General features: G+C 39.0%; 1 protein-coding gene across 4 annotated transcripts in view; it reads right to left on the bottom strand.

The window, feature by feature from the left end:
• Positions 1-19,681, bottom strand: part of LOC115218242 (inverted formin-2) — a 228,402-nt gene that overhangs the window by 75,059 nt on the left and 133,662 nt on the right. For all 4 annotated transcript variants that reach the window (XM_029787971.2, XM_036508345.1, XM_029787974.1 and 1 more), the window contains exon 2: positions 10,940-11,846. In XM_029787971.2, coding sequence (XP_029643831.1) covers positions 10,940-11,846 — 907 coding nt within the window. The remainder of the gene's footprint in view (positions 1-10,939; positions 11,847-19,681) is intronic.

Genomic DNA, 19,681 nt, shown 5'->3' with positions numbered 1-19,681 from the left:
CTCCTTTCTCCCTCTCTCAGACCCCACGTCTCTGCACCATATAACATTGTCGGCACAATCACGCCCACATACACACCTCTTTTCACTTTCATACTCAAACTTTTATCTCAGCATACCTTTCACAATTCCAAGTATCTTACTTCTCTCCCTCACTCTGTATCCCACCTCCTCAGCCAGCCCCCATCTGCCGTCGCATGGGATCCCAGATAAAAATACTCACATCCTCTAACATCTCATCATTTATACTCACATCCATCCTACCAGCCATTCCCTCTCTCGAGCATCTCATCACCTTACTCTTAGCTACATCCACTTTCAGTTTCCTCCTTTCACACATTCTCCCAAACTCTACCACCAGTCTCCTCAGTTGCTATTTCGAATCCGCCACCAGTACTGTATCGTCAGCAAACAACAACTCACTCACCTGCTATTTCTCACCATTTTCTCCCACAATTTGGCCTCCCCTACCAAAGATTCTAGCATTTACCTCTCTCACCACATCATCCATATATAGATTAAACAGCCACGGAGACATCACACAACCCTGTCTTAACCCCACTTTCATATAAAACCACTCACTTACTTCAACAACTACCCTAACGCATGCCCTATTGTCTCTCTAAAAACTCTGAACAGCTCTCAACAATCTACCATCTACTCCATGCAACCTCAACACCTGTCACATTGCATCCCTATCCACACGGTCATGTGCCTTCTCTAGGTCCATAAAGGCCCAAAACACCTCCCTCCCTTTTTCCAAAAGCTTCTCAAACATCTGCCTTACTACAAATATTTGATCTGCACACCCACTTCCACACCTAAAACAACACTGCTCCTCCCTTAGTATACTCTCTGTCTGGTTCCTCACCCTAACAATCAGAATTCTTCTATACAGTTTACCAACCACACACAACAGACTTATACCCCTAAATTTTCCACACTCGCATTTATCCCCTTTCCCCTTGTACAGTGGCACTATACAGGCACTGCACCAGGCCTTCGGTACTCTTCCAGCCATATAACAAACATTCATAAGCCGCACTAGCCATTCAAGCACTGTCACGCCGCCTTTCTTTAGGCATTCCACTATACCTGGCGCCTTCCGGTTTGCGATCTTCTGCAAGGATTCCCTCACTCCGCTCTTCCAATTGCACCGTAGTTCCATTCCCCAACAACAGACATTCTCCTCTCTTTTCCTACAGCCACTATACTTACTTCCCTAACATCCTCTACATTTAACAGCTCACTAAAATACTCTGCCCACCTCCTTTGTACATCCTCAAATTTCCATTTATATCCTTCACCCTTGCTACCATTCCTCAAACCACCTTCCTTACCCTCTGTACCTCTTTCCAAAACATCTTTTTATTTCTTACAAAATTTTCCCTCGACTTTTTCCCGAACCTGTCGCTTGCCTCCAATTTCACCACCCTCACCACTCTCTTTACTCTCCCCTTCACTTCTCTGTATCGATCATAAGCCTCTCAGTCCCGTTTCTGCAACCACTCTTCAAATGTTCTTTGCTTCTCTGCCACCACATCCCTTACCTGCTCATTCCACTACTCACTACCTTTCCTCACACCCATTCCACCACTTGTGTATAACATACCTCAGAGGCACATCTCATTACTGCCTCTTTAAAAGCCTCTCACTCCTCTTCCACTTCTCCTACCTCTCGTTTCTTAACCTGTTCATATTCAACTCTCACTTTCTCTACATACTCCTGCTCCTTTTCCCTCCTATCCAGTTCACTCACCTTCACAACCTCTCTCCTCCTTGTCACTCATCTAGCATTCCATTTTGAGCATACCTTCAACTTACCCTGCATTAAGAAGTGATCTGACACTCATCCACCTTCACCTCTCATTACAGAACGTGGTTTACTCTAAATCTCTAAGCTAACGCTCTATGTTGCTACAAATAAATTACATTACCTAAATAACAGCTTCAACGTAAACTACAGAAAGTCTATGAATGGGAGAAAATAGTTAATCAAGCTGGCTTTCTGGGCGAGAGAACTAGAGCAAGACTACCGTGAACTTGTTGAATAAGCATAACATGAAATTCACATCACAGTGCAGAAAATGACAAACAAAATATTCTCAGGCCCAGATCATATAATATCGACAAAAGGATTTCACCTTTTATAGACGAATTTTAAAATTACTACGAGTATATCGAAACTGAATGTGGCTATGTTAGGATTGCCAAAATGGCTGTCGTCTGCCTTTATACTTATTTAAAAAATTGGTAAACCACCCAAGCTAAAAGCTACCGACCAAAAGCCAGTTAGGACATTGTATATAAGATACATCACAGCGTGGCTCGGCCATTTCTCACAGAATCGTCGTGTCACCAACAATGGTAAAAAATGAAAATACGAAACTGTACACAACAATATCAATTAAGAAAACAACCCGCAGAAATTTGGTTGTACAGTGGCCGGGTTATCAGAAAGCTTTTTGATTGTATACCGTATATTTGGACAATGAAAACATTACAATTATCTAAAATTCCCTAACCACTGGTAATTGTTATTCATCTTGTAAGCTATACTTAATATGCCATCCTTTTTCTGACAAGTGAGAATAAATCAATTAATATGTGTCTGGGATGAATTCTCTTATCGCATTGATGTTACCCGTGCTGCAGGTGGTGACACATTGAACACTCGTAAGACAGGAAATAAAAGTTGATTGTGAGTAAATACTTGTGACTTAGCTGGAGTTTTCTATTGCTTTTCCTTATTAAAGTATTGTGTAATGAAATCGGTTGCTTCTTTTTGAATAACCCTGTGTATATATACGACACGATAGACTTCCACATAGTTTCCGTCTAACTTACAAGGCATTAGTCAGGACGGGGCTGCAGAAGAAAACAGTTCCCCAATGTTGTTTGTTCCTTCTCGAGCTCATTAGGGCCGGTTTCCCGGTTTCCCTGGCGTATAGGTTCCCCACCTGGACAGGACGCCGGTCTGTCGTAGGTGAGTTGCAAGAAGCAGGAGGAAAGAGTGAGAGAAAGTTCTGTCGAAAGAGTCAGCAGAAGTTCGTCATTACCTTCTGCCGGAGTCGCGTGGAGCTTAGGTGCTTCGTTCATAAACACACACATTGCCCGGTCTGAGATTCGAACCCACGATCCCTCGACCGCGAGTCCGCTGCTCTAACCACTAGGCCATGTGCCTCCACAGTTCCCCAATGTGCTTCGCAGTGAGACCTAACTCGAAACCACGTGGTCGCAAAGCGAGTTTCTTAACCACGTGCATGCGCGCGCAGACTGTTTAAAGTTCATCTGACTAATAGAAAAGGCTCAACAAGCAAATATAAATGATTCGTCTTGCTGAATCATCATTGGTTTTCTTTTTCTTTTTGTCATAACTAATAAGTTCTTGTTCGCCTGGACTATTAAACTGTGTACCACTCCCACACGAACCCGTCTGATTCATCAGATGCCGTTCTTTCTCTTTCACATCCTTTTGCTGTCTCATCCATAAAACCCAGCATTAAACACGTATTTTGACACCAGTACCTCAGGAATGCCCTTCGCTGCAGTCATGAATTTTGCAGAAGTCTAAATAGACTCTCAACCACAGTAATTACACCCACCACTCCTACACACACACACACACACACATACATATACAAACATGTACATATATATATATATATATATATATATATGCGCATGCATATATATATATGTACGTCTATGTATGCATCTATGTATACATATATATTGTATGCATCTATATTATATGCGTATGCAAGTATATGTCTGTATGTCTATCTATCTATCTATCTATCTATCTGTCTGTCTGTCTGTCTATCTATCTATCTATATCTCTTTTACTCTCTTTACTTGTTTCAGTCATGTGACTGTGGCCATGTTGGAGCACCACCTTGTGGCTCGTAAGCAAGCTACTTACCATACAGCCACTCCTACGGCTATATATATATATATATATATATATATATATATATATATTATATATATATATATATATATGTATGTATGAATATAACGCGTGCGTACGTGTATGTGTATGAGTGTACGAATGGGTGTATGTACGTGCTAATGAGTGTGCGTGTGGGAACGAGTACTTGCCTTCTAGTAGACAGACAATTTGGACATATATATATGGAGGCGCAATGGCCCAGTGGTTAGGGCAGCGGACACGCGGTCGTAGGATCGCGGTTTCGATTCCCAGACCTGGCGTTGTGAGTGTTTATTGAGTGATCTCTGCTGTACTATTTCACCACTCTTTCTCCCACTCTTTCTTCTGTTGGCCTGCTCGCTTAGCCAGCGGGGTGGTGTCATTCGAAGGCTAAAACAATGCGACCAGCGATGTGTAGCAACATCTGACGGTCTGGTCGGCCACGTGATCACGTGATATATATATATATATATATATATATATATAAAGGCGGCGAGCTGGCAGAGACGTTAGCAGGCCGGGCGAAGTGCTTCTGAGTTCAAATTCCGCCGAGGTCGACTTCGCCTTTCATCCTTTCGGGGTCAATAAATTAAGAACCAGTTACGCACTGGGGCCGATGTAATCGACTTAATCCGTTTGTCTGTCTTTGTTTGTCCCCTCTATGTTTAGCCCCTTGTGGGTAATAAGAAACATATATATATATATATATATATATATATATATATATATAATATATATATAACAAAACGTGTATATGTGGGTTGTAAACTCACGGGACCCCTGGTCAAGCATTGGGATTTCAAATTCATTCTTGCTATTTCACTTCATGCCTGAACATGAATCTATCAAACTTCCCTCGTAGTTAAGTTGCTACTTAGAAATATCAAAAGAGAGAATTTATTATGAGATTAGATTAACACAGGATGATCATAAGTGTGTGTGCTGGCACCATGGAGAGTACTTGGCATTCTTTAGAGAAATCAACGATTAATGAACTATTAATAATTAACTACGACTAATCCATCATCTCCATCAACACTACTACTACCACCATAATCATTAGCACCACCACCACCACCACCACCACCAAAGCCATTCTCATCAATAATACCACCGCCACCACCATCATCATAACTGTCATCGCCACCATCACTACCATCATCATCGTCATGATTACTATCGCTAATCCCTCCACTATTGACACCACCATGATCATCATTGCCACCACCACCACCACCACCGTCTTCACTACCACCACCATGATCATCATCATTGCTAGTACTATTTCCTTGCTACCACCACAAACTTAAATACCACCATCAGCCGTTCAAGAATTTGGACCTGGAGATCTCTATTTCCAGCGACTTCGAGGGCCACCTCCCAGTGGTGCCGGGCGTCAACGAAGAGCCCTCGACTACAACAAGACGACCAGTTTTCTTTTTTCCAAGGTCTGGGGTATCCCGCCCCTAAGCCCTAGACCATCACCTAATCACCCTTACCCGTCTTGTTGCTTAACAACAACAACAACCATCTCCATCCCCACCACCACCTCCATCCCACCACCACCACCACTACAATCACCACCATCACCACCACCCAACAACAACAACAACTTTATAATTAGTAAGGCCACCAAAAATATCTACTTAATAACTGCCATTATAAACACTAATGATACGACAACGACGACGACGACCTGCACCACCACCATCACCACCATCACCATCAACACTACCAACATCACCATCCTAATTCATAGCACAACACCACCAGCACTATCACCAAGTAATGTCACCACAACCACCAACACCTATACTATCTCCAACACCAGCGCTACCCCCAACACTGCCTCCAATGCTAACACTACCTCCAACACCACCATCGTTATTAACATTTGCTATGTATTACACAATTAAAGCCAGTGCCAGACCAAACAGGCCTATACCTTTCACTCTTTCTCTCTGGCTTCACCATTCCACTGGTCATTCTGCAAACATTGCATTATTTCTGATCTTTAAATCGATAAACCAAACATTGTTTGACACATAAATCTGCTTTACTAGAAACCAGCCAACCAGGGAAAGGTTTTGACAGAAGCGGGCTAAAACAACAAAAGCTGCCACTGAAATATTTAGACAGAAGCAGAAATATAAAATGGCGTCTTTAATACGTAAATGGGAGAAAGGGAAAGGTAAATACGAATGGGGAAATCGTTTAAAAAATAAAACTAAAGTAATAAAAAAAGGTGCCTTGTTATGTTTAATAAGCTCTGCATAGATTTTTCTTTTTCTGTCTAAAAGATTTTTTCTAATTAGTACTTTTATGTGGTTTTAGATTCGTTGATCACCACAAAGTCCGGTTTTTGTGTGACTCAATAATCTTAAAAACTATGCCAGCACTGCGCAAGCTCGAGACAGCGCTGGCGGCTGGCTATGTTGGATAGGTCAAAGGATAGAGACCAGACTATTCTTTTATTCTTTTACGTGTTTAAGTCATCTGACTGCAGCCATGCTGGAGCACACCGCCTTAAAGGGTTTTTAGTCGAACACATGGACCCCAGGACTTATTCTTTTTAAGCCTAGTACTTATTTTATCGGTATCTTTTTCTGAACCGCTAAGTCACACACCAACATCGGTTGCCAAACGATGGGGGAGCAAACACACACACACACACAAACACACACACACAGTGAGCTTCTTTCAGTTTCTTATTTCTTTATTGCCCACAAGGGGCTAAACATAGAGGGGACAAACAAAGGGATTAAGTCGATTAGATCGACCCCAGTGCGTAAGTGGTACTTAATTTATCGACCCCGAAAGGATGAAAGGCAAAGTCGACCTCGGCGGAATTTGAACTCAGAACAAAGCGGCAGACGAAATATCGCTAAGCATTTCGCCCGGCGTGCTAACGTTTCTGCCAGCTCACCGCCTCTCAGTTTCTGCCTACCAAATCCGCTCACAAGGCTTTGGTAGTCCCGAGGCCTTAGTAAAAGACACTTGCCCAAGCTGCTAGGGCTAACATCTCTAGTTAGAAGCTAAGTTACAGAAGCACTGATGATGATTTAAAGCTAACAAGACCAGGGAGAGAAAAAGACAAGCCTGAGTTGAGGACGGTGAAGAAAAGTCGCCGACGGGGAGCGAAGGGCTTAAAGTCACCGACGGAGATCGAAGAGCTTAAAGAAGTAAACATTCGTTGGATTATATTTTAGAGTTTGAGTTGTGTTTCTGTGTGACAGCATGAATTTGAACTCGGGTAAAAGGATTGTTTTTATTTACTACCATATTAATTAATTCTACGCTTAATGAGCTGAAGACAATGCCTCTTTGTGGTCGCTCGACGTGCAAGAAATAGCAGTTAAATCTTTCCCCAAATCACATCCTACCCGTCTTTTATGAGGACAAGAGACATTAGATAATGTTGTCCCACATACCTTGAATCTCATATGGTTGGGAAACAAGCTTCATAACCACACAGCCATCCCCCTGCCTCGCTATGCATATGTGTGTGTATATACAAACACATACACCCATACATATAAGTGTACGTGTTCGTGTCTGTCTTAGTTATTCGTCCACTTCTGTACACCATTTTAAAATATGGCGATACATATATATATATAAATAGCTCCACGAATAACATTTATTTCGATTATTGTACATTTGCAACAGATGTAAAACTTAATGACTGATTAAAAGTTAATATTTGTATTTCAGTTGTTGCAGTAATTGAAGTAAATCACTTGTGGTTCATAGTTGACACTAGATCGATATTAGATTGATTATATAACTCGAAGTCCTTGAGTTTCCCACAAGCAATTCTGCACAAGATTTATAACGCTGAAAACCCGGAAAAATATAATATACATTCAATGTTAGGTTGCACATGGTTCTGGAAATTTTACTTTAAATTAAATTCTTTTGCTCCCGTCATGTTTCTCAATGCTTCAGTATTTTAGACACGATTTAATGTGTGTGCATGTGTGTGTGTTACAGGTAAGGGTGTACGTGTATTTTATACATAGAGTCGAAAATTGTTGCTCAGTAAAAATTTATTTAATATTGATTTCAAATTTTGGCACAAGGCCAGCAAATTCGGGTGAGGAGTTGAGTCGATTACACTGACCCCGGTGTTCAACTGATTCCGGAAGTATGAAATGCAAATTCAATCTCGGCGGGATTTGAACTCAGAAGTGAAGACGGACGAAATGCCGCTAAGCATTTTTCACGGAGTCTAAACGATTCTATATATATATATATATATATATATACACACACACACAGAGGTAGGGATGAGGGCGGCGAGCTGGTAGAATCGCTAGCACACCGAGCAAAATGTAATGCGATATTTCGTGTGCCGCTACGTTCTGAGTTCAAATTCCGCCGAAGTCGACTTTGCTTTCATTCTTTCGGGGTCGATAAAATAAGTACCAGATGCACACTGGAGTCGATGTAATCGACTAGCCCCTTCACCCAATTATTTTCAAGACCTTGTGCTTAGAATAGGCACACACACACATATATATATATATATGTGTGTGTGTGTGTGTGTGTGTGTAGGGCGGCGAGCTGGCGGAATTCTTAGCACGCACGCCGGGCAAAAAGCTTAGCAGCACTTCGTCAATCTCTATGTTCTGAGTTCAAATGTCGCCGAAGTTGACTTTAACCTTTCATCCTTTTAATGTCGATAAAATAAGTAGCAGTTGATCCCTGGGGGTCGATATAATCAACTCATCCTCGAAATCGCTGGCCTTGTGCCAAAATTTGAAGCCAATATGTGTATGTGTGTATACGTATGTGTGTGTGTGTGTGTGTGTGTGTATGTGTGTGTGTGTGTGTGTGTATACGTGTGTTTATATGTGCGTAGGTGTATGTCTTCCACTGAACATTGTCAAGACAGTGAAAAAATAACAGTGACATGGCCAGGTCACATAAGCCGTTCTGTAGTTAATTAGTGATTGGTTATTTAATAAAGCCTGTAAACAAACACTGTTTTTCTCCAATTGCTATATTAGATAAATACATAAATAAACAAACAAACAAACAAAAAAATAAATAAATATATAAATAAACCCTGGACAGTGATCTTCAGAATATTGTACAATGTAAATTTGATATAAGGCTACTCAATAACAACAAATAACCATACACATATGCGCACACACAACACAGCAGTATTCCCTGTGTTCTAGAATAGAGAGAGAGAGAAGGAGGGAGAGAGAGATAGAGAGAGAGAGAGGGGGGAGTGTGTGCGTGTGTGTGTGTGTGCGTGAGTGTGTATGTTTGTGCACCATTGGTAGCTTTGCTAACCCATGAATAAAGTGCAGGAAACCTATATTCTAAGGCGGCGAGCTGGCAGAAACGTTAGCGCGCCGGGCGAAGTGCTTAGCGGTATTTCGTCTGTCGTTATGTTCTGAGTTCAAATTCCGCCGAGGTCGACTTTACCTTTCATCCTTTCGGGGTCGATAAATAAAGTACCAGTTTCGCACTGGGGTCAATGTAATTGACTTACTCCCTTTGTCTGTCCTTGTTTGTCCCCTCTATGTTTAGCCCCTTGTGGGCAGTAAAGATATATATATTCTAAGGAGGAAGGACTTGGCGTACTGTTTCGTACGGGGCTGAGAGGGTAAAGGAAGACAGTGCGGATGGCAAGAGGAGGCAGTACGTCTGCGGATCAGACACTGGGGTGTGCTGGCGGGTAAATTCTTATCAATCAGTCGGGTGGCTTTTCTGAAGATGAGATCTAATCTTTCTGTATATGCGTCAGCAGCGTGTTTGTTGACTTCATTACAACACTTGCATACGTCCAGTCCATGTTTGAACCCCATCCACCCCTTTCTATTGTTCTTTATTGTTTCCTCAGTTCCGATTCTAAATCTTTTCCTTGTATTTCTATTTCTTAACTACATCCTTTCAGAATTTTCTATCAATAGTTTATACTCAATTCGAATACAATCCTTGCACCGAATATCTCTACTTCCCACACAAGCAGAATATATATATATATATATAAATATAAATATATATATATATATATATATATATATATATATATATATATATATATATATATGTATGATTGTCACACGCCGATGATGGGTCAATACCCAGAAACTCGAGTTCGTGTGTATCATAAGTTGAAGACGGGAAGGATGACTTCCCTTTGCAAATACTGAGAGGGCACAGAAAGTGTATCTATAGCCAGCTGGAGGCGGTGGCCACCTGGGGCTACAAACTACAGTAGCATCCACTCTTAAAGGTTAGCCATATTTCAATGGCAAATACACGTATATATATATATATTATATATATATATATATACTCTTTTACTTGTTTCAGTCATTTGACTGCGGCCAGGCTGGAGCACCGCCTTTAGTCGAGGAAATCGACCCCAGGACTTATTCTTTGTAAGCCTAGTACTTATCCTAACGGTCTCTTTGGCCGAACTGCTAAGTTACGGGGTCGTAAACACACCACCATCAGTTGTAAGCCATGTTGGGGGGGGGGCAAACACAGACACACAAACATATACACATACATACATATATATACATATATACGACGGGCTTCTTTCAGTTTCCGTCTACCAAATCCACTCACAAGGCTTTGGTTGGGCCGAGACTATAGTAGAAGACACTTGCCGAAGATGCCACGCAGTGGGACTGAACCATAGGACAATAGTTTTTTTTTCCTGATTGTGCATTGGCTGTTCGCATTTAGTAGCAAATTTACAGAAATCCTCTTGTTTCGGTATCATAAATTCCCAAATTCGGTTTACTAAATTCGGTTTGCTAAAACTCACTCATTTTATAAGTAAATATAGTTTGAAATAATTATGTACTTGAATTATTGAATTATTCTGTTATGCTTTCACATATGATCGATTCTGCAACTCAGAAACTAATTTTATTGCTCTGTGATTTCATTTAATATTAAATAATTTATTCTAAAAAATTATAGAACAGCAAAAGGGTAAAACGAATCAGACACGAAATATGTTAGTATACTTACTTTTTACCAGCTTTTTGGTATAATTTGTATTTATGATATATTCAAGTCCCTGCCGAGAGTTCATGACGACACGAATACAGGAAATACACTCCAATAGTAATAAGGCATCTGATAATTGAATAACATGGCGGTCTCCTATGCTAAAATCTAGCAAGTTGTCGAGGCCGCCTTGTTTTACAAACGACTGAAGCCATTCAGTTGTACAACTCTTTAATTTTCTTTTAAGAGCTCCAACACTCTGGATTGAAGGCCGATGCATGAGGGTCACACAAATCTCTGGATTACAGTTCTCGAAATCTAAATTCGATAACGTCCTTGATAAACTCTTTTGAAGTTTCTTGCTTTTTGCTGGTGGTAAATTGCATCCAGAGGAAATTTTTGCCCTTGTTTCTGCTTCCGGTTTTTTGTCATCGCCATTGTCTTTTGTTAACCGTGTTTCGGAATTCCCTGTCAAAACGTCTTCGCTACCAGTAGAACCTGATAATGAAGACTCAGAGACGCAATGTTGATCTCGAATGTTCTTATCAACAATTTTGCCTTCCATATCACTTTCATTACTCATGGTGTTATTTGATTTTTGGGCTTTCGAGCACTTTTTGATCTTGGGTTTCTTCTTCTTTTTCTTTCTATTGTTGCCGCTCTCCATACATTGATGTGAGGCAGCCATGTCTGTACTCTCTGAAACAGAGTCTTTGATATGGTGCTCGTCTCGCTGACAGGCTTCCGTGTTGTAGTCTGATCTCTTTGTAGAGTCGATACTGGTCCCATTGTGAGCAGATGATTTATCCGGATTTAAATTACTAGATCTCACTGTAGCCGTATTTTCCACACCGTCAGACACTGAATGGCTTGACTTTCCGAAAAGACTGTACATTCTGCGAACAACATATGCAAAATGACCGATAACCTGAAAAGAAATAAAAGGAAAAAAATAAATAAACAGACAGAAATAAATGATAGAAGTTATTTCATAATTTGTGAAAGGAAGAATTTAAAATTGTTATTGCATTACAGATATTTTATTCACTGTCACCACATTTTAGTCGTTCGGCAAACCATCGTTTCATTCATAAAATTTGCATTCATTTTGTTGGTCTACTGGCAGGTTCTATGCACACGCCTATATGCCTATATTCCACAGTGGAATATAGGCAAATACTTAATATAGGCAATACTTAATCCTGTCAATTTTTCAATTTTTCTTCTATATTCCCATCGCCTCTTTAACATCATTTCCATGCTAATTATCTTTCTACATTACTGTTTGCATCACGTTACTGTCAGTTCATATTATATAGTAATATCACTTTCGTATCGAAACAACGTGTTTTCCCATCTTAATTATTTTGCAGTCCTTTGGATCGCGACCAGATCTGCCTGTTACGGGTCTCTCAGAACGTTCGTCAATATCGACATTTTTTCGGCCTTCTTGGAAACATCTTAACCACACGTACTCTTGTATGTAGGCTCATACACTCCTCTCCATACAATTTCTGCAACTTTGTGTAGGCCTCTGAGCGGGTATCGCCATGACAACTTTCTCTGTCATAGTCAATGTAACGATCACACGCTACACACCTTCCTACCAAGCACCGCTGTAAACAGCGGAAGTGAGCTAGAACATTTAAACTTAGCGCGCATGCACAGCAGAGTTCAAGGTCAATGTCTGCCAAGCGGCTTCACTCTGCATGCTATAGCTTCGTTACTATGGCAAGAGTCCAGATACTTATTGATCAGAACTTGTATTTAGTCAACCCGACGTTACCTAACTACATGATTGCGAGGCAATGCTTGCGCCCATTGTTATATATTGCATCTTGTATCTAATAGATATTTCTCTACTATATTGTGACCAAATATCTTTTCTTCAACATATATTTTAAAGCAGTTTCCATTTTTATCATATTCTGTTATTTTGTTTAATCTATAATTGAGTTCTCTATGATATTTTAAAATATTTCGTTATTTATAACTAGACTTTCAATCTTTTCAATAATCTAAAGAATAATATTCTTATTTCTAACGAACCAAAAGTATACTGTGAAAAATAGAGTTGAGGGTTTTGCTCAACTGTAGTTATGCCATGTTTTGTTTGTCCAACAAGTCGGGAATCCGCCATTTTATCTTTCCACCATTTATGATTGTATTTAAAAGACACCGAAACATAAGCATATGTTTGTTCCATCTTCATTGAGAATCTTGTTTTTGAACTTTTACATAGAATATATTTTGACCTCTTATTTTACAGAAACCAAAGTTCAGGAATGTGAAATTTATTATTTCATTGAACAAAAATTTATTGATGTCCACATCATTATTCTTGTTTAATATAACTACGAAACTAAGTTACTATTTCTAGCTTGCTAACCAACCACATGGTTCCGGGTTCAGTCCCACTGCGTGGCATCTTGGGCAAGTGTCTTCTGCTATAGCCTCGGGCCGATTAAAGCCTTGTGAGTGGATTTGGTAGACGGAAACTGAAAGAAGCCTGTCGTATATATGTATATATATGTATGTGTGTGTATATGTTTGTGTGTCTGTGTATGTCCCTCTAGCATTGCTTGACAACCGATGCTGGTGTGTTTACGTCCCCGTCACTTAGCGGTTCGGCAAAAGAGACCGATAGAATAAGTACTGGGCTTACAAAGAATAAGTCCCAGGGTCGAGTTGCTCGACTAAAGGCGGTGCTCCAGCATGGCCGCAGTCAAAATGACTGAAACAAGTAAAAGAGTAAAAGAGTAAAAGAGTAGTACCTTTCTTTTATTAGTCAACGAAGAAATTGCTCTTAGATTAACAACTGACTCGAAAATGCTGTCATTGATTCTCTGCTCAAATGTCCCCCGTTAACTCACATACAACCATTATATTCCGGATGACAAGGTTTGAGTTAAATTAAGCAATTTAGTTTCAATGACATTCTTAGTTATCATGCATTTTTCTGCTATTCGTAAGTGGCTAAACTAGTAATCACATAAAGCGTTCGCTCTGGTGTATTTGGAAGAGTGATGATGATAATCTATCATTGAATAGAATGCAATTTACTTACACATATTTCGTTTTTAAAAAAGTAAAAATAGAACTAACACAGAATATTTTAATATTTCCACGTTCTGTTCTTAATGCTGTGATTGCTTGCCTTTCGTTGGTTTGATTGTTCGGTTTATTGAGAAAGGCACGGAACAGCAACAATGAAACAATGGCTGTGTTGTAAGAAGCTTGCTTCTCAACCACATGGTTCCGGGTTCAGTCCCACTGCGTGGCACCTTGGGTAAGTATCTTCTATTATAGCCCTGGGCCGACCGAAGTGTATTTGAAAGAATCCCGTCGAATATATATGTGTATATGTCCATGTGTGCACGTCTTTGTGTCTGTGTTTGTCCCCCACTACTGCTTGGTGTGTTTATATTCCCGTAAATTAGTGGTTCGGCAAAAGAAAATCTATAGAATAAGTACCAGGCTAAGTCGGGGAGTTGATTTGTTCGAGTAAAATCCTTCAAGGCGGTGACTCAGCTTGATCGCAATCAAAAATGACGGAAACAAGAAAAAGATAAATTATTGGCGAAACTCCCCGCTGAAGCATCCTGTTACCAATCTCAATACGATATGTTTCTCGTCCACCAATAGAAACAGAAGAATCAGTTAAAGTGTAACAATTCCAAGAACCCATAACTGGCCAATCCTCCTCCTCCTCCTCCTATTACTACTACTACTAATACTCCACCTTCTTCTTCTTCTTCTTCTTCTCATAAAGAGAAGAAACATATTAAACTGTGTTTCTTTTCTAGTTCAACAAAATGATAGCAAGGGCTTATCTTTCATCTGTTTCATTTATTGTTTCAGTCACTAGACTGCGGTCATGCTGGGGCATCATCTACAAGGGTTTTTAGTCGAACGAATCGATCTGAATACTGAAGCCTGGTGGTTTATTCTATCGATATTTTATGCCAGACCACCAAGTTACGAAGATGTAAATAAATGCCGTTGACAAACGGTGGTGGGGACAAACATTAATACAAAAGCACGTGTGTTTGTGTTTGTATGTGTGTGATTCTGTCTCCAAATCCACTCAGAAGGCTTTTGGTCGACACAATCCCAAAGTACTACGCAGTGGAATTGAACCCGGAACTATGTGGTTGAAAGACTAACTTCTTACCACACAGCCACGTAGTGAATGTTTAAATTGTATGACGAAAGACCTTGATTATCTCATTTTATTATTGGGAATCATTTACAGCTGTTATGAATGGAACAATGTTTAGTGGACTGAATCTATAAATCGTTTGTGGACAAAATCTAGAAAGCTTTTTTAACCGATAAAAAAAACCTGTATTTGATTATGGGATACGAAATTTAAAAGTGTTTAGTTAACTAGAAAATGTGTTGAAAACTGCCGTTCAAAAGATCTTGGGGACCTTCTAAGTTATGTGTAGGGAGCCAACCAACATTCTTCCACAAAATTAATGGTTTACTTTTCTCGTCTGCTTTGCGATCAACTCGAACGAGACACAATGCCAGGCCACTGTTATTGTCATGCTTGTAGCACTTTGGCCTTGAAAAGTCAGGTATTATTTCCGAGTCGCAATACCTTCAGTTCAATACTTTCATTACTATAAAACGAAATATATTAACATAACACTACTGTAAAGTTACTTCCCTTTGATATCAGACTCTGTTAAGTCATTTTATCTGCTGAACTTTCATGTTCAAACAAAACAAACAAAACGATTTAACATCGTATATGTGATTTAAATCGAGACAACGCAAAAATTCTATCTATCTATCTATCTATCTATCTATCTATCTATCTATCTATCTATCTATCTATCTATCTATCTATCTATCTATCTGTCTGTCTGTCTGTCTGTCTGTCTATCTATCTATTTATCTATCTATCTATTTATCTATCTGTCTGTCTGTCTGTCTGTCTGTCTGTCTGTATGTATATTATATGTACTTTATTAAAAAGCAGCAAAATATCACAAAAACTGTTACTCAGAGTTTCACGTTCCATATATATATATATATACATGGTTCCATTCTAAAAAAAACTGTCCGACGAACGGGAACGTGAGTCTCTGAGTAACAGTTTTTGTGCTATCACACAGTAATTTCCCTTTGTTTCACGGTCATTTTCATAGCATTTTCCCCATGGCCGGATAACTGAAGAGATGGCGGCGTGGATTTTCACCCCGACATCCGAAACTCGGAGTTTATCGTGGCTACCGAATAATTGTCACATATTACATTTACATATAAATTCCTCTATTTACATAATATCGAGGTCTCTTTCATTCTTTTGTTGTCTTACCATTTCTATCAATATATATATATATATATATATATATATATATATCACCGTGATCACCGTGACCGACCAGGTTATCAGATGTTGCTACACATCGCATTGTTTTAGCCTTCAAATGACGCCACCCCGCTGACTAAACGAGCAGGTCAACAGAAGAAAGAGTGAGAGAAAGTTGTGGCAAAAGAGTACAGCCTCGTGGAGCTTTAGGTGTTTTCGCTCAATAAACATTCACAACGCCCGGTCTGGGAATCGAAACCGCGATCCTACGACCGCGAGTCCGCTGCCCTAACCACTGGCCCATTGCGCCACCATATATATATGATATATACATACTCGTATATGTATATAACTATATGCACGCAACTATACAACTTATACATACATGCATATATATATATATATATATATATAATATATATATATATATATATAGAGAGAGAGAGAGAGAGAGAGAGAGAGAGAGAGAGAAAGAAAGAAAGAGAAAGAAAGAAAGAAAGAAAGAAAGAAAGAAAGAAAGATATTCAAATAAACAAATAAGGCTGTTTGGGTCTGATATACAAAATATATATCCATATATACTTGTAAATAGAGAGAAAGCAAAGACTGAAAGTTTTCAGACGATGAATATTCCTGTATAAGAATATAGATATTTATATATAATCATAGCAAACTTACAAAAGCACAAAGACACAGAAAAACTAAAGGGGAGAAGGTATGATGTTACAAGTCCGACAGCTGTTTCTAGTGGCTACCAAGATATAAGCATATATGTACACACTCACATTCAAACACACACACACACACATACACAGATATACATATATGCGTGCATGCATACTTACACACATACATACATATATGCATGCATACATACATATATGCATGCATACATACATATATGCATGCATACATACATACATACATACATATATGCATGCATACATACATACATACATACATACATACATACATACATACATACATACATACATACATACATACATACATACATAGCCGCGAGCACGTGTGTGCGTCTATGAGTAACATACTTTAAAGTTAATGAAGGTAATCCGAAAGTTACAATTCATCTCACAAAATATTAAGTAACACAGAGAGAAACAGAAAGTCTAAAATCGTTCTTTTGGATTCTGAACATTCTACTGCAAAATATTAGAGGACCCCTGTTATATATTGAGATCTTTTTACATATTAAGGGTTTTAGAGCAATAGAATTATTTAACAACGAACAGTAAACATAATGAAAAGTTGTTTTAAAGTTAAAGGGAAATTTCATTAGATTAGAATAACGAAGATAGATTGGGAGCAGTCGATTTGCACTGATAATTAGAGATATCACAACGTTTGCTGTTACATAAATCGTAAGCAAAACGAAAAAAGAAGCATCTATACCTGTCTTACGAAATGATTTGTTTACTTACTTTGCTGTAGAAGATCTTCAGGGTAACACGTCAACCCAAGTTCAATTTGTAAATAATTATAAGATTTAAATGAGTCTTACTTCCGGTTGAAGCTTGAGTATTTGAATCTAATTCAATTAGCATCACGCCCGACTGCCTGTTTAAATAACTATGGCTACTAATAGCTGTGTGTATATTTACGAGTGTTAAATGAAGGTAGTTAGTTGGCAGGTATTTTTATTGAAACTTACGATACATTATACAAAATGCCGGAATACATATCACCGAAGAAAACTATTTCGATTTCGTTTCTGTAATTCGTAGCTTCCGTGCTTTGACAGACGAATTATAGAGAACGAAGACGATTGTTAGTACAAAGGTAACCCATTGATATTATGATATATATACTTTAAACACGTTCTGAAACGACGAATATCACAAGGTTGTACAAGAAGATGTTTAATGTTTTCACATCTACAGATAGTGGAAACAGGTATGCAAACAGAAATTTTCTTCATTGACATAAAGGGATTAATAACAGAGAAGTTGTACACTGATTAGCTGAAGCCAGTACGAGTCAGATATTTATTTCGTCGATCCAGAGAGGGTTGAAAGTTTTAAAATCGTCTTCGTTGGGATTTGAATTTGCAACATTGATTGACTGAACTAAATGATGGCTTCGAATTTTGGCACAAGGCCAGCAATTTTAAAGGGAGAAAGAAGTCGATTACATCGACCCCAGTGCTTGACTGGTACTCATTTTATCGACCTCATTGCTTAACTAGTTCTCATTTTATCGATCCTGAAAAGATGAGAAGGCAAAGTGGTGCTCTGGCAGTATTCGAACTCAGAATGTAAAGATCCAGTTGAAATGCAGCTAAGCATTTAGTCCGATACGGTAACGATTCTGTCAGTTCGCCGCCTTGATGGAACTAAATAATGGTTTCAAATTTTTGCACAAAGCCAGCAATTTTTTTTTCGTGGGATGGCTAAGTCGATTACATCGCCTCCAGTACTCAACTGGTACTTATTTTATCGATCCCCCCCAAAAGTAAAGTCGACCCCAGCGGCATTTGAACTCAGAACGTAAGCATTTTGTACCCGGTGCGATAATGATTCTGCCAGCTCGCCACCTTAACGGAACTAATAATGCGAATAATGAAAAGTATTCAATCCAGAAGTCTACCATTTTTGTACACTCTTGCCTTCTCTGAAATTGGAAACAACAAATTTAGGGTGAAATCTTTCGTATGTGACCAACGGAACGCGTTACTGCAGTATTAAAAAAAATATCGCCAATACCATATAATAACAGCTGGTAAGTGAATGTATATATTCTCTGGAATATCAATATTATCGATTATTTGATTTCGACAGAACAAGTCCAAATTAAATTCCAATTAACTAATTGCGGACATTTTGAATAAATCATGATATATTTTCACCTCGTTTTGACGTTTTTCTCTGTTGAATAATTAATTGATTTATGTTATAGTAATACGTAATATAACATTGCAAAATGATTGACTGGTTAATGTAAAGTTACTTGCCAGTAATAAGTTTGTAACCCAGATCAAGCTGGCATATCCTGTGTCTGACATCCATAAATGATTATCTGATTGAATATTAAATGCTGAGGTGAAGAGGTGACCGGATGTTACATATAGCGGCTTGTTGATGGCTCACAAGTTATCCTGATAAAGTAATATCTGTTAGAGAACTGACTCAGAAAAGAGAATCTGATGGAATAAGGGGAAATTTTCAAAGGAGGAACTCGGTTGATATCATCGACCCTAGTCTTGACTGGCACTTTATTTCGTCAATTGATACTTTATTTTGATTGGCATTTTATTTTATCGTCCCCGAAAGGATGCAAAGCAAAATTAACTGCTGTGGGATGTGAATTTAGAATGTGGAATGATAAAATATTACGGAGATGTACTTGCATAGCAAGTGACCTGATCTGAGATCGTGTGCTGGAACGAAAACAATTGCAGCGTGGAAGGTGTTAATAAGCCA

Source organism: Octopus sinensis, linkage group LG13 (assembly GCF_006345805.1).
Source record: "Octopus sinensis linkage group LG13, ASM634580v1, whole genome shotgun sequence".
NCBI classification, from domain to species: Eukaryota; Metazoa; Mollusca; class Cephalopoda; order Octopoda; family Octopodidae; genus Octopus; species Octopus sinensis.
This window is presented reverse-complemented; position numbering and strand designations above follow the sequence as displayed.